At 42.9% G+C, this 14,898-nt stretch overlaps 1 protein-coding gene across 2 annotated transcripts in view; it reads right to left on the bottom strand.

Annotated features, from left to right (window-relative positions):
* LZTR1 (leucine zipper like post translational regulator 1) overlaps nucleotides 1-14,898 on the bottom strand; it is a 34,630-nt gene that overhangs the window by 3,995 nt on the left and 15,737 nt on the right. For both annotated transcript variants that reach the window (XM_056362062.1, XM_056362063.1), the window contains 9 exons: nucleotides 11,404-11,514; nucleotides 10,500-10,592; nucleotides 9,447-9,542; nucleotides 8,203-8,386; nucleotides 6,189-6,358; nucleotides 4,177-4,333; nucleotides 2,613-2,739; nucleotides 1,378-1,527; nucleotides 531-636 (listed from right to left, as the gene is read on the bottom strand). In XM_056362062.1, the coding sequence (XP_056218037.1) occupies nucleotides 531-636; nucleotides 1,378-1,527; nucleotides 2,613-2,739; nucleotides 4,177-4,333; nucleotides 6,189-6,358; nucleotides 8,203-8,386; nucleotides 9,447-9,542; nucleotides 10,500-10,592; nucleotides 11,404-11,514 (1,194 nt within the window). The remainder of the gene's footprint in view (nucleotides 1-530; nucleotides 637-1,377; nucleotides 1,528-2,612; nucleotides 2,740-4,176; nucleotides 4,334-6,188; nucleotides 6,359-8,202; nucleotides 8,387-9,446; nucleotides 9,543-10,499; nucleotides 10,593-11,403; nucleotides 11,515-14,898) is intronic.

Raw genomic sequence — 14,898 nt, 5'->3', positions numbered from 1 at the left:
CTGAGGGATTGGTCTGCCTACCTAATAGATGGCATTTTAGGCTTTCTTATCACAGAGTATTTTTTGCTAGCTTAAACTTCATTGCCAGGTCCTATCAGCATTACTGATAAAACAAGACTAATGTTACCTGCACATCCCCATTTGTCCTGGTACAGATGTCTACCGAAAAAGGGTTTGGAGCTAAGTGCTGAGCACATGGCACATTTAAAAAGACAGTTAGAAACACTGGTCTACAATGGGGATGAGGAGCTCAAAAGGAACATGCTGTTGGCCAGCTGAGCAAACACTTCAGCACAGGAGCACTAGTGACACAGAAAGCAGGTAAGGAAAAGCGCTGCTGAAGGTCACACTCCTACACATGCATTAACCACGCAGGGCCACTGTCATCAGCAGGGTTTATGCAGTCTCAGTGGATGCCAGTTTGGAAGTAACTCAGTGAACCTGGTGCTGGGGGCACCCACTTGACTAGACTCTTTGGCTTTCCTGTACCTAAGTCAAGCGACTAATTAAAGATGCTTGGGGACAATTACCTGGAGTACATTCTCCACTGTGACATTCATTTCTAGATTCTGCTTACAATAGGCTTGTAGTCTGTTGTTGGAGAAGCCGTAATAGTAAGGTGCAGCAAAGAGGTAGCTATTAATCTCGTTAAGGGAAAAAACCATAAAGCAAAGGTAACAGCACTGACTGCGAACACAAATCACAGAATCCCAGACTGGTCCGGGTCGGAAGGGGTCTCGGGAGAGATCATCTAGTCCAACCCCCCGCTAAAGCAGGTTGTCCTTGAGCAGGCTGCACAGAGTGATGTCCAGCAGGTTTGGAATGTCTCCAGAGAAGGAGCCTGCACAGCCCCTCTGGGCGGCCTGTCCCAGTGCTGTGTCACCTGCAAAGGAAAGAAGTTTTTCCTCGTCTTCAGAGGAAATTCAGACTTCTTGTGTGTCAGTTTGTGCCCGTTGCCCCTGTCCCTGGGCACCACTGAAAAGAGCCTGGCCCCGTCCTCCTGACACTGGCCCTTAAGCTCTTTGTAGACGTCGATAAGATCCCTCTCAGTCTTCTCCAGGCTGAACAGCCCCAGCTCTCGCAGCCTGTCCTCACAAGGGAGATGCTCCAGCCCCCTCATCGGCTTTGTAGCCTCTGCTGGCCCCTCTCCAGCAGTTCCCAGCTCCTCCTGAACCGAGGAGCCCAGCACCGGACCCAGCACTGCAGATGCAGCCTCACCAGGGCAGGGTAACTTCAGCAACAGAAGTTAAAATGCAGTACCTGTTAATGCAGCCCTGGACAAACAATCCTCCCAGGCTGGCCCTGGCAACCTAGAGCAAAAGGAAGGTAAGCTGCTGTACTAGACAGATACTTCAATTATTTCAGATTTAAGGATACAGGGAGTCTTCAGGAGGCATGTTTACTTCTCCATAATAAATATATCTAAGCATAGATTCAAATGCTTGCTTGCTGGGAACCATTTCACCTATAGAAATGTTCACTTGCCCATCTTCTGGCATGAAAGAACGGAACATGGCTTCAAAGTAACTGGAAAAGGAAATAAAACCGATGTAACATTCTGCAGACAGATGGTTTAACCCAGTATTGTTCAAAGGCCAGCTTCCAAAGAAGCAAATTCAGGTGACAACCTTGGCAAAAACACCGCTAAATTATTGTTTCATATATGTGCCTGTGTTCATTCTGCCTGTGAGAGAACTCCAAATATAATCCCCCTAATTTCCATCAGCACTACCTGAAATTTGTGTGTTTCTTGAAAATTAGGACACACGGTGCTTTGATTTTCACCTAATTTGCATAAGACCCAGTAGAGAGCTTAAAGCATTATGAATTTCCTTGGTATCTCCAGGCTGCCAATCATGCAGGGTTGTTTTAAGAGCTATGAAATGCTGCTGGTAGAATACCACGGTAACTAATGCTGAATATTATTACTGGGATTGGGCAAAAACTGTGACAGTATTTGAAATAGAAATTTTATGCAAACACTTAATGTTTGGCAGGACATAAAAGGTGCAGGTACACAGAACACAGAAGCAAGGGACAAACACGCTGCACCCATATACTGAGGAGGGAGAACAGTACCATCTTCAGAAGGGTGAACTACTTGCCCCTGCAACAAAGTATGGGAACAATCTACTCTCCATGACACACCATTTTGTGTTGTGCTTATTCATATCCAGTCTTAAGTATCAGCAAGGTAGAGAGAGATTCAAGTTTCACATCATTCAAAACACACACTCACTATCCGAAGACTTTCTCACCTCAGAGGACACCTGTTGCTTTCAACTGCACTGAACCCACCTATGCTGTACACCCTTTTCCCCTTCCTATGATTTTACAGATTCTTTGCCTTGCAATGCAGCTTTTTACACATCCTCTAGAGAATCTCCACAGTTTTAATTTCTTCCTATCTTTCCTTGCTGGGTATCAAATTGAAAAAAAAAAATATTTAATCACTGTTGCTTAAAGGTCTATTACACTCATTGAGCAAAGCTGTATCTTACACTTTATGCAGAAACAAAGTTCCTCCCTGTCATCTAAAAAAGGCAAGAGGACTCACAGACTGCATTTCACACATACAGTATTTATTATAGTTTTAGTAAACAATGACTCACCTGGAGCGGGCAGCTAGGATTGCTTTATGGGCTGGCCGTGGGTGGCCGTCTAAGAGAAGGATGATATCACAGAATTCAGTCCCGGCTCCTTCTAGGTAAGCCTTCATGTCTTGAATTAAAGATGTTCCTGAAAGTTAACATAATGAAACAGTTAAAGAAATGGTAAGTTACAGGTGACCAGGTATAGGGCCAAACTAATATAGGGCCAAGCCATAGCTCCAGCCCCTCTTTCCCTTGGGACCTGTGGGGTGAGTTTGAGGGTGGCCCCTCCTCACAACCTTAGAGCAAAATGAGCTTCATCCTTCCCCATCACAGTCCAGTACCTACTGTCCATCCCAGAAACAAACCTCACTTTCAAACTCTGCTCTGCTTTCAAACTGCTGACAGCAAATGCCAGCAGTAGCCACATTGAAAGGTCTTCTCTATAGATAAAGAAATCTGATCTTCTCCCACTCTTTTTATTAATTTCCAACCACCAGGGATACAAAATTTTGTATCTTAATGAAAAAGCTTTCCCACATCCTCAATAAAGGCTTCTTTTAACCAACATTTTAACAAACCTTTGAAAATACACAGAAACTGAGAAACAGAGCACATTCAAGTCTGATCCAAATTCACTCATATTTTCAAAGTTTATCTTTCAACTTTTTGACGTTTGGGTGTCTCACACTGTTCCAGCTCCGGATATAGAAGCTGGCTATGCCATCTTCCTCAATGGCGTATCCCTCTTCTCCCTGGGAAAGATGCCAGCCAAAGGCTTTCTACTTGACCTTCCAGGACTGGCTTCCCCATCTTTCTCTCCAGTCCCCAGTCATTTTTGTGCAGTATTCCAAATCAACACTGCCAACGCCTCTGAACTTTGTGGCCTCAGTGAACTTCACTGTTACATTTTTTGTGTGTTAGGATGATAAAATCTTGAATAAGACTAGTCCCAAATCAGTCCTTGATGAATTCCATAATAGAATTGTATATCAAATCTTCTTCCAGCACACTCACAGAATGAAAATGAAAGACATGACCATTAGCGCAGGTTATTTATCTTCTCAGTCTCCTCTTCCCTGCCTCCCTATCTTCTATTCCTTCCCCTCTGCAGCTGAGGTCAGCCTTGCCAGCAGCGGCTTACTCACAAGATCTTCTTCCTTACTCCTGCTCCTCTTTGGTTAAAACCTATGGGCAAGCCAACTCCCTCCTCAGCTTTGTTACCTTGCAGTCCACTTAAACTGAACGTCCACTGCCTCTTCTTTGAATCATTCTTTACACCCTTCTGCACCTCCTGCCTCATCTCTCTCAGAATAGAATCAGGATATTTTATTGCAAGAAGAAAATGACTAAATTTAACAAGACCTTTCATGTATTTCGACGGGGATACTGTTCTGATTGAAGCTCACTGGAAAAAGAACCGGCATGCCCTGTCTGAGTCTTGGAAACAGGCGAAGCACAGTTACACCAGCTGGAGAATCGGTGGTCTGCACTGGTCTACTTCCTAGGCTGTTTCCTACACTAAACAAACTATTAGCAATGCAAAACCAGTACAACTAATTACTTTATAAAGCATAAAAGTTACCGATGTCAAGTGGCTGATCGGAATGTGTTCGAACAGGAGGTTGCTGTTTTCTCCGTACAATCTCCACTATGAGGGATGAAGAAAGATGCTCAAATTCCTTCATCATTATTACCTGATTAAAATGTGATTCCTTCACCACAAAGTTCAGGCAATGCTCCTTAAAAAGAAAACAGTATTAATAAAAAAATTACACTTTATGAAGTCATCCTACAGCATCACACTGTTACCATGTCACACTGAAACAGACATCCTTTTCTTATGACCCTCCACACATGGATCCTGCAGCTGGTATTATGGAACAGTGACCTCCTTACTAAGTGACTGTTTAGGCTCCTACTTGAACAGGAAATTCAGGACAATTCTAAGCATCTAGAAAAACCTGACTAAGAAATAATAACAAGGAAAAGATTAATTGTCTCCCATCTACCTTCTCTGAAGCTTTCCAAAATGGCAATGTCAGGAGACACCAAAAACTTCATGGAGTGAACGAAGATTGACTGCTATCTCAAAATAATTCTTTATACAATTAGATATCAAAAGTTAATTAGAAGCATGAAGAGATCTTAACTCTTAACACTCTCCATTAAGGGTACAAACAGTTTGTAGGATTTCCTTGTGTGGATTTTGCTGTAACCTTTGCTGTAAAGGTTGCAAGCAGTCTGAAAGGGCTCTTGTAGGTTTCTGTATGATAGAAAAATTGAAGTGGTGGAAAGGTGAAAAATGAACTAGACCTAATGCTAAACAGCTAAAGGGACAAAAAAGCACTTCATTTGCCACTGTGAACCAAGGCTTTCCCTCAGGACACTTGAATAAGCAAAAAATATCATCTATACCAGCTCACCATAAGGTGAGTACAAAATTCACCCAAAGAATAATTATTCTTGTCCATTTTCTGCCAAGTTATTTCACCTGGGATCCAAAGTGATGTGTCAAGGACCCATCTGTAAAACATTTTAAACAATGACTAGGATGCCAGGAAGAGCAGCCTTCTGCAGATGGCACCTACGCATGAGGACTAACGCGCACTTAAGAAGACAGGATGCCAACCCAAGGTGATCCTGACCACATGGAGTTGCGTGGAAGAGCCCCTGTCACCCTGCTGGTAGTTAAGGCAGGCGGAGGAGTTGGCTAATCTGAAATTACTGGCACTAGATCCACCAATGCTGAGATACTTGCTTGAGCTTCTGGGCAGCTAATGGAATCACAGTCCTGTGCACCCAAGGCTGTGCCAGCATTTACAGACTTGCTGCTGACTCTGCTGCTGCCCTCCTGGATGCCTTTTCTTTACCCAAATCCATTGCACAGAGTGCCTGAAGAAGTGCTGGGGCATACTGGTTTCTCTAGCCTCACTCTGACTGCAACCATCAGCGCTGCAGCGTGGCCAATGGACGTGCACAGGCTGCTCCAATAGGCATTCTGTGATCTAGCACTGACTCCTGCACTTGGGTGGGGGAGCTGCTTCAAGCAGAATTGGCTCTGGCCACTGTTGGTGGGAACCAGACCATCACAGCAAATCATGGTCTGAAGCCTGGGGCTATCAACTCTATCATGACTTTTGGCAAATGCGTAAAAGCCCTTGACCCACTACAAAGAAACAGAGAGTCGCAGACACCATTTTGCTTTTCAGATCAAAGGCGTGAGAACCGAATTTCGTTATTTTCATCAGACCAGGTCAAGGAACCTGTTTGCAGTCTCTGCATAAAACAGTGGGACTACAAAATGCACTGGTTCCATCTTGCTGCAGCAAGAGTGAATTGATGAAGAGCCAAAGTCACTCTGCCCTTTACATCCTACAGGGCAGATACACAAAAATATCAAACATTTAGTGAAAAAACCCTACATAATAACCATGAGCAACTGCAGGACAATCCACATGAACATATACTCAAGCAACTGTAATTACAGGAAAGAACTGGATTTGCAAAAGCTGATAGCTTTTCCAAAATATTAATTGCATAAATTTTATTTTAAAAAATTCCTTATCAGTTACTTTGTATGCAGGATGTGATTACCTTTAGCTGATCCAGCTGAAGCTTGTTAGCATTTTCACACACGATGAGCACATTCTGCAGATCTACGGATGCTTCAATATATTGCAGGCAGAGCTGTTCCAGTCGAGAGAGCTTGAAGTTTAGGGCTAGTTTGTACACATCCATAATAAGCAACACATCCTGCACATGGCCTGAAATGACAGGAGATAAAAATGCTGGAGAGCTTACAGAAGAAAGAGAGGAATCTTTCTCAAAGTGTTTATTTTTACATCAGCCTGGGCATTCAGAATGGTAGAATGGGCAGCAACTGGAGTATTCTTATGGAGAAAAATGTTCCAGTGCTGGTTAGACAAATTCTGAATTAAGATTAATAAAAGGAGTTTCAGAATTTTGGCATGAAACAGCCACTCAAAAAGATTTTTTGGACAAAGATTTTGTGACAATCTGGATCACAATTTTTTAAAACCCTCAAAATAAAGTGAAGTCCCTAAAAACACCAACAAGCTCCAAAACTAGCAGCCCGATTTTCCAAAGTGCTCAGCTGCTAACAGCTCTGCTGAATTCCTTGCTTTTTACGCAGTATTAGCAATCAGCTCCCTGATTTTGACAGACCCTTATGACTGCACTCTGTGCTTGTCCGTGTACAGATCTGAGGCTCGTCTAGAAAAGAGGGCTGGCATAAAAAGAGGGGCAGCGTGGACTCTCACAGGCCACTGCAGTGGGGCTACTGGCACACCAGCTCAAGGAATCATCAATCCTCCATAGCCTTTGCTTTCCTCGCAGGAGATCTCTAGCCATCTGCTGTAACTACTCCTTGACAGAGAGAAGCCTTCTTGCATGTCATGTGCCCTCCCTGTGTCTAATCAGAAAATCCTGTTTGATAAGCATGCCCAATTCTATTATCTCAGCCTCTGGATGGATCCCCAAGGTGCTGCTCTCTGAACTATGAGGAGCAACTAGGAATACAAATGGTCAGGACAGGGCGGGGCCATTGGAGGATCCCAGCAGAAAGGTAAGCACCAGGGAGAATATTTGATGGGCTGGGGGAAGGGTAGCAGGCTGCCTGGAAAGCCTGTAACAAAGAGAAGAGCTCAGCATGATAATCCTTTCCTTGGTCTGATCCTGTCCTGAAGTGAGCGTGCTGAGGATCAGCGGACCAGCTGACAACGGGATCTGGCGATGTCAGCAGACACCAATGAGAAGGTTCCCTCGTCCCCACTAATTAGGCTTGCTCTCAGACACGCTGCCTTGGAGGAAATCCTTGGGATAACTGCATACAAATCACTATTTTCCTTAGAACTACCTTTTACAGAAAGGAAAGATCCTGGACCGTAGCTGAAGCAAAGCCTGCAGTGTGCTGACAGACGCAGCTCACTCTACCTTGCTGTGCCATATATCTGCAGCCCCCCCGGGCCCCCCAGCTGGAGCTGCCCCCGGCTATCCAGGCTGACTCCCACGGCCCAACAGACCCCATCGCTCAAGCACAGCCCTGAGTTAGATCTGCTGTGTGGGAGCCGAGATCTCTGCCTATAACCTCCCAGCCTGCAAGTGTTTTTAACTCAGGGATCTTCAATGAATGCATCAAATGGATTTTTCCTTTCTTGAGGCATTCCTTTGGGTTGGTATTTTGAAAAGAAGATAAATCCTAGCTTGCTCTGCCTTTCTGCATGGGCTCAGTTTGCAATGAATCAAAATAATACCAGAAAAAGGAAATAAGCCAACCCAGGATACACACTCCTTCCAGGCAGGTTGCTGTAATGTTCAAAATACCACAAGACTTTTGGTTGGTTGGTTGGTTGGTTGGGGGGGTGTGTGTGTTACATCTTTTGGAATGACCAAAAACCTGCTTTTCCTTCACGTTTGAAAAGAATTTGGAAAAAACAAAGCACTGTTAGTATACTCTGATAAAAATCTGCTTTTTTTTTAATCTCAGGTAAGTAATTAAGAGCATCTGCAAACGCTCAATCCTGCTCTGTAGCAAAATAAATGTTTGCTGCCCAGTTGCTAGTATTTTTTTTGTATCCTGCTATTCTACCTTTGCGAGGGTATTTTATTTTATCCGTATACAGGAACTGCATGAGCACCTCGAAGGGCTGTGCCTCAGCCTCTCGGATGGGTACTTCCAGCAGCGGCTGCAGGCGGCACAACTTGACATTCCCACCAATCCCATCCTTCTGACATGTCGCATGTCCCTCATCTTCAATATCTTGCTTTGATTTCTAATGAGACAGAAAAACACACTTGTAATGTGGCAACAAGGCTGTGTCCGCTCACACACATTATTATCAAACTAGCGGAAAGATCCTTCTCATGACTGCATGCTCTTCAAGACCCAAGATTTCTTTATCTTCAAGATTATCTTCAAAACAACAAGGAATTCACAGTCTTAGACTTACTGTTCCATATCCTGTGACAAACACGGATCAGAATGAACATGAGCCCCTGGATAAAGCTCAAAAGCAGGACCTCAGAAAAAGGGGAGAATGAATTCCACTGAGCTCACAAATCTGCCCTCAGCAGGAACAGCACCTTTCCTTGGAGGAGGAAGATGTAGGAGCAGGTTCCACAGTCCCCTGCCTTGCAAAGTCAGAGCTCAGTGCTGCACAGAAGCATTTTCAAGTTTCACTTTGACAGCCTTTCCCTACAGCCTTTTTCAGTGAAGATGGAGGGCTGTGGGGCAGCAAAGCAATTCACTAAAGGGCAATGAGGCATCCATATGTCTTACTGCAGGTTGTGTGCTACCACTTCCTCAAGAGCAATAAAATGTTTGCTGCTGAAAAGCTGTAAGAAGTTAAAATTAATAGACAATGAACCAGAGGCACCAGACCTTCAACTCTGGAAAAAGTCAGGAAATGCTAAAGTAAAGGGAACAGAGCCAGCCTCAAAACCTTAACACTGCCTTCCCTCTGATCTGTCTGATCTTGCTGGCCATCCACAATGACATGCAGTTTTTACCCTCCCCTGAGGGAGGGACAGGCGTTCCTCCCCAGGGGTATTCTGCTATGAGAGCTCCCAAGAACCATACTGCCAAATCCAGATAACTGGATTAACTTTGGCTCCTCTCTGTTACACTCCTTGCCTGGCCTGATACACATCCAGGAGCCTACGCTAATACTAATTATCCTCCTTCTTTTACTTGCTCAGGAGCACCTTATCACCAGATGCTGCTCCAGCCCTACGTCTGTCTCAGCAGATGTTTTTTTTCCTGACAACTTTATTTCCAAAATTGGGCAGAATACATGTTACCTTGCCACAAGATTACTTTTCTAAAACACTCACCTGTTTCAACCTCTCCCTTGCCTGTATGATTTTCTTTTTCAGCCACTTGCAGCGAGCTGTAACAATTGCGGTATGCCCTCGGACTCGTTCTTCCTTCTGTCAAAGGCAAAGGAAGAATACATATGAAACTTTATACCCAAATCACACGGTAGTGGGAGATGGCAGGAGTTGTAGAAACCTGGGCTGAACTCCGGGTTACTAACACATTTAGTTGAAGTTAGAATCAAAGGCAACTTTGCATCTGCTCTGCACGTACAGATGAAATTCAACACCTATTTTCTCTAAAGGCTAACAGCAAACACCATTTGGAAAGTCTTTGTTATGTTCACTGAGTGGAAGCCGTTGTGTGGGTTCAGTGTCACAGATACCACTTCTTATTGTTGCATCTGATTTTTGGTTTAATTTTCTTTTCAAAACAACAGTATGGTTTTTTGCTATAGTTCTTCATAATCTACTTCATCTGTTGTTGAGGATCTGTTGTCTGATCTCTGTAAAGTGTTTTGTAACTTTTTTTTTTTGCAAAAGGAATGCAGGCAAGTTCAAATTTCTCATGTTTTTCTTCAGAAAATATGTTCTTTTTAAAATTTTATAGCTGTTCTCATTACCAGAGAATCATTTCCCTGTGCTGCTTTTTCTCATTCTGTTTTATTTTAGTAATTAAAAATGGCTCTTGAAATGATACATGGATCTGCAAACCACTGACCTGCTCTTTCCAGGACACAGTTGGGACCTCAGAGTACAGAGGTTGTTAGTATCTTTTTCATATATGTATAATTTTTCACTATATATAATGTGCTCTGATAAATTCAGGTTATGTCTCAGTGATCAATAGCTCTTCACAGTTTAAAAGTTTCTTCTCCTTTGCAGCATTAGAAATTTATCTGGGTTAGTGTAACTTACTAAATCAGACACAATTTTCACCAGTGACACTGCTCTTAAAACTTCATGCCCAGGGTTTCTGGCACAATCATTGCACAATTTGCTTTTCCCTGGCAAACATGCTACACATGCAGTAACACCCCCATTGGCACCTTTTCAATAAATTCTACTCACCTCTCCCAAAACAAACTCCAAGTCACTGAACTGCCTGTTTTCCCATAGCCTTCCATAATCTTCATGTAGAGTGCATTTAGGGTAACAAGAAAACTAAAAAAATAAAGCCCCACAGAAGCAGAATTAATTTCAAACGGCTATATCCAACAGCACTGTAGCTATATACACTGTCACTGGATTTTCTTATTTAACTCAACCTCACTATAGTATATAAAGTAGAAAATAACAAGCAAACAAAACACATGCAAGGGTTTCCTCTATAGTAAGGGTAATGAAAGATAACAGGGAAGAATTGTGTCTCATCACAACTTGCAGGTTTCAAGATTTGGTGTTCTTGGGAGAGCAGGAGTCTCACCTGCTCTCAGGACTTGTCTGAGAGTCCCACACAATAAAAATAAACTTGAGTATAGGGGGGATTTGACCTGATGTGAGTATCCTGAAATTTAAAATTTAAAATTCCCATAGTTTCCAGGGCGGTGGGAGTGGGAGTGTTGCACGAAGGTAAAACTTCAATACAAAATGCTCTGACCCAGGAACCCTGAACGTGACAGTACACGAAGAGCAACAGTCAGTGTTCAGTTAAACATTCTGGCAAATCCTGTCTAATACATTTTTCAATAATCTGTCAAATTAGGTTGTCATGGCCTCTGCTAGGACTTTAGAAGGCACTGGAGAGCTTGGCCTTACCAAAATTTCTGTCCAGATAACATTTCTCCAAAGACTTTAAAGATAACACATTAATCTTTGGCAGCCGAATCTGGAATGCAAAGGCTGCCTGCAGGAAGGACGTGAAACAAAAGCCATCAAGCTCATGGTGAGCCAAACCAGAGACTGTCACACCCAGAGACAGAAGGATTCACGCAGAATTGGTGTGGAAGTTTGAGCGTGTTTATCAGTGAATTACCTGGAACCTGTACATTTCTCCACTTCTAATGTTATTGTCGACTGTGCCACCAAAGATGTACATAGCGTCTGAGATAACAGCTGCAGCATGGAAGAGTCTCCCACTGGGTAACTAGGGAAAGAAAAGGACAAAATAGGTGAGAGAATAAATAAAAGCCGCTGCCTTCTCCCAAGAAAAATGACCTGCAACAGATCAACAGTGAGAAGGGAAAATAAACGTAGTCTGAAGTGACACAAATGCTTGCATTCTAAGATTGACATTTATTATGTTATAGGATTGTTTCCTGGTGTATCTAGAACACACTTTACAGTCATATTTAAAAAGACCCGTTCGTTGCACCTTCTAATCAGAAGGCTATGTACACAGCGCTCTACATATCATGATAGCTACAGAATATATCATTTACCAAACTCAGACTCAACACTGACATAGAAAAATAAAACGCACTTCTAGAAACAAAGATTCTGCAAATGTTATCACCAAGCAAACTCAGACCTTATTCTGAATATTGTGGGGAACTTGAAAGGCACAGGATCATCTGACTCAGCAGGATGCTGAACTCCAGGCTGTAAATGCATGCGTTCCTCAGGGCTGCCTGGGGCTGAACCACCTGGCCAAGGAGCCCCTCCAGCAACGCCAGGATCTGCACAGAAGCCCAAGGCTGGAGATGTTTACAGAGTTGGCACCACAGAGTCAAGTCTCCTTTCTCCATCATGCCAGATCCACTGAAAATAAAGCCACCCCACACTGTAGGAAGCCTCAGCTATTTATAGGGCTGGGTGATCCCATCAGTCCATGCAACACACTTCACCAGGGAACTGCAAAATCAGATGATTTTGAAGCGAAGGAGTCACTGCCAGGCAAAGCTGCCATGACCCTCCTGCATGGGACAGACCACATCATTTTCTCTGGAGGTTACACATAAGGTATCTGATTAAATTAGCATCACTGAGATATCTCACATAACATCTTCAAGTGGTGACAGTAACTTTTTTTTTTTTTCCTAGTTTGATCAGGCTTGTTTTGTCTTCCAGGCAGCGAATCTCATTAAATCTTTGCCTACAAAACAAGAAGCCCTCCAGTATAAGAAATCTTCTCTTCTTGTACATATTTATAGACACCACTCAAGTAAACTCAGACACGAAACAAGATTATGTTTATCTGGCGAGACATATTTTCCAGGAAACCATGCTGACTGGCATTTTTCATTACCACCAACTTACCCCTTTTACCGCAGCATCACACAATGGTCTCATTTAGCTTGTTACTCACCAGACTTTCCATGACTTTTTCTTTTCTTCGGACTACAGCTTTTAAGGGTACAATCCCCCATGCAGTAACTAGGACCTGTTTAATGATATTTTTTTTCTCAGATGTACAAACTACAGATTTGGTCACCTTAAAATGCACACTTGCCTGTGCCAGTTTAACAAGCCATCCAGATTCCTCTGGGTAAACAAGATACCTTCTGTCCACGCCACACTTCATGGCTACTTTAGCCAAGAAACTTTAAAATTGGTGCTAACAAATACTATGATGGGAAGATTATGAAATAATATTGATTTATTAGTACATTACTGCTGGGCTCCTGTTTGATACCCCTCCAAAAGACAATGAGATTAATGTCAAATATAATCTATTTTAGATGGCTTCTATTTGTTCTTAGTAGTAATCTCATTAATTAAATAAGATTTACTGACTGAAAAAATCAAACATATTATAGTAGTTTAAAAATACATCAGTGACCTTTATCAACCAGACCTCCAACCTCATCCCAAAATATAAAGTTTCTTGCTGAGACCTATTTCTACACAACTAGATGGGCTGTGTTACAATACCTTTCTTACAACTAACTCTCCAAACAACAACAAAAAAATAATAAAAATTAAACAGAACTACTCTGTCAGAGATCAAATGCAGGCCACCTGATTTATACTTATTCAGGTCACTATCCCTGTCTTTTTTTTTTTTTTTTTAAAAAAAATACTGTAGCTTTGCTTTTCATTGAAATAATTCCGAGTATTCTCTAGTATTTGCTTTTAAAAAATCAGCCACTGTATTTGAACAACCATATTTTTTTCTATCAAAAATCCTTAAAGCATTTTAACAACTGGTGCCAGAAAGAAAACATGAATCATCTGAACACTTAACCAAGTTAACACAATACTTGCTCGTCGCATCGTATTTAACTCAATCTGTTTAGGAACCTTATAAGGATGATTTTTAATTTGCAATGTTTGGTACCAGAGTGGTCAAGGAACCAGAGCTTTGCCACTTACCAGTAACTTAAGCAATCAAACAACTCAACTTTTTAAATACGCTTATCACATATTCCCTTCACAGTCCCACAAAACTTTGTTTTGATGTGGCATGTCCTGAATTGCTCGAAGTCAGCACACTGTTCCTGCTGCTTACTGTTTCACTTGAAGCTAAAATCCCTCCAGTGCCATCCCTGTTGGTCTATCCTTTGATCCTTACCCATCAGCTCCCAGCCAGCTCCGCACCCATCCCAAGGCAAAGCTCCAGGCACTCCTTTGTATGGAGCACAACTGCTTCTCCTCACCTTCCCAGCCTGTCTTTCTGGTCAAGTGAACTATCTCACCCATGTCCAACAGGGTCACAGCTCTGCGACTGTGCACGATCTTCTAACTCCTCCTGCCTCCTAAGCCAAATGTGCTTGGGAGAGGTAGCTGAGATGAGCTGTTTTCACAAGGGGAGAGCAAGAGCCTTCCCAATCCTGTTGTCCACCAGATGCCTCCTCCCACACCTTCACTTCTCTTGAGGCGATGGCAATCCTTCCCTGACGCACCTTAGTGTAAATATTCCAGATAACAGGGTGAGAACTGCACTCAGTATTACTCCGATTGTAGCGCGGAACAGAGCCATTGCGCTGCAGAGCCAGGCCTGTCAGGTATGCCTAACACTAAAGGCAAACCAGTGCACCTACCAGTAAAGTCCTCCTGATATAGTAACAACTGCTACCTAAAACCATCACTGTGCAAATGTAACTTGAGTCTGGCAGGTGAGATAATCTGTGCAAAACTACACTTTTGATTTGCAGTAACTGCAATTTCAGTAAGGGTTTCTGCTGGCACAACGCCAGATGGTCACATGTGAATCCAAACAGCTATTGTCCTTCTCATTCCCAGCGCATATGGGAATGCTAAAAATCACAGATGATGGTGCACTGCCAGTCTGAACGTATTTGTCAGCTCTAGATCCTATACTTACCTCTCAATCAAGGTGATCTCCTTACTTTATTAGCCGTCTCTGACAAAAAGAATTTTAGATTCAATCCTGACACCTCTCATGATCCAGGCTGGCACCCCTCTGTGAGCTGCACTCCCCTGTTTCATCTGTTGAAGTGTTTTCTCTATTTAAGTTAATGAGATTTGCAATCTGAGGCTCTTTTCAAGCTGGAATCTTTGCTTTGAAAAGATCTCATCAGTTACCTTTGCTTCCCCTTTCAGTACACCTTTCCACACCACCAGCATG

This window comes from Falco biarmicus, chromosome 16 (assembly GCF_023638135.1).
Source record: "Falco biarmicus isolate bFalBia1 chromosome 16, bFalBia1.pri, whole genome shotgun sequence".
Taxonomy (NCBI): Eukaryota; Metazoa; Chordata; class Aves; order Falconiformes; family Falconidae; genus Falco; species Falco biarmicus.
Note: the sequence above shows the minus strand (reverse complement) of the source record. Positions and strands in the feature narration are given on the sequence as shown.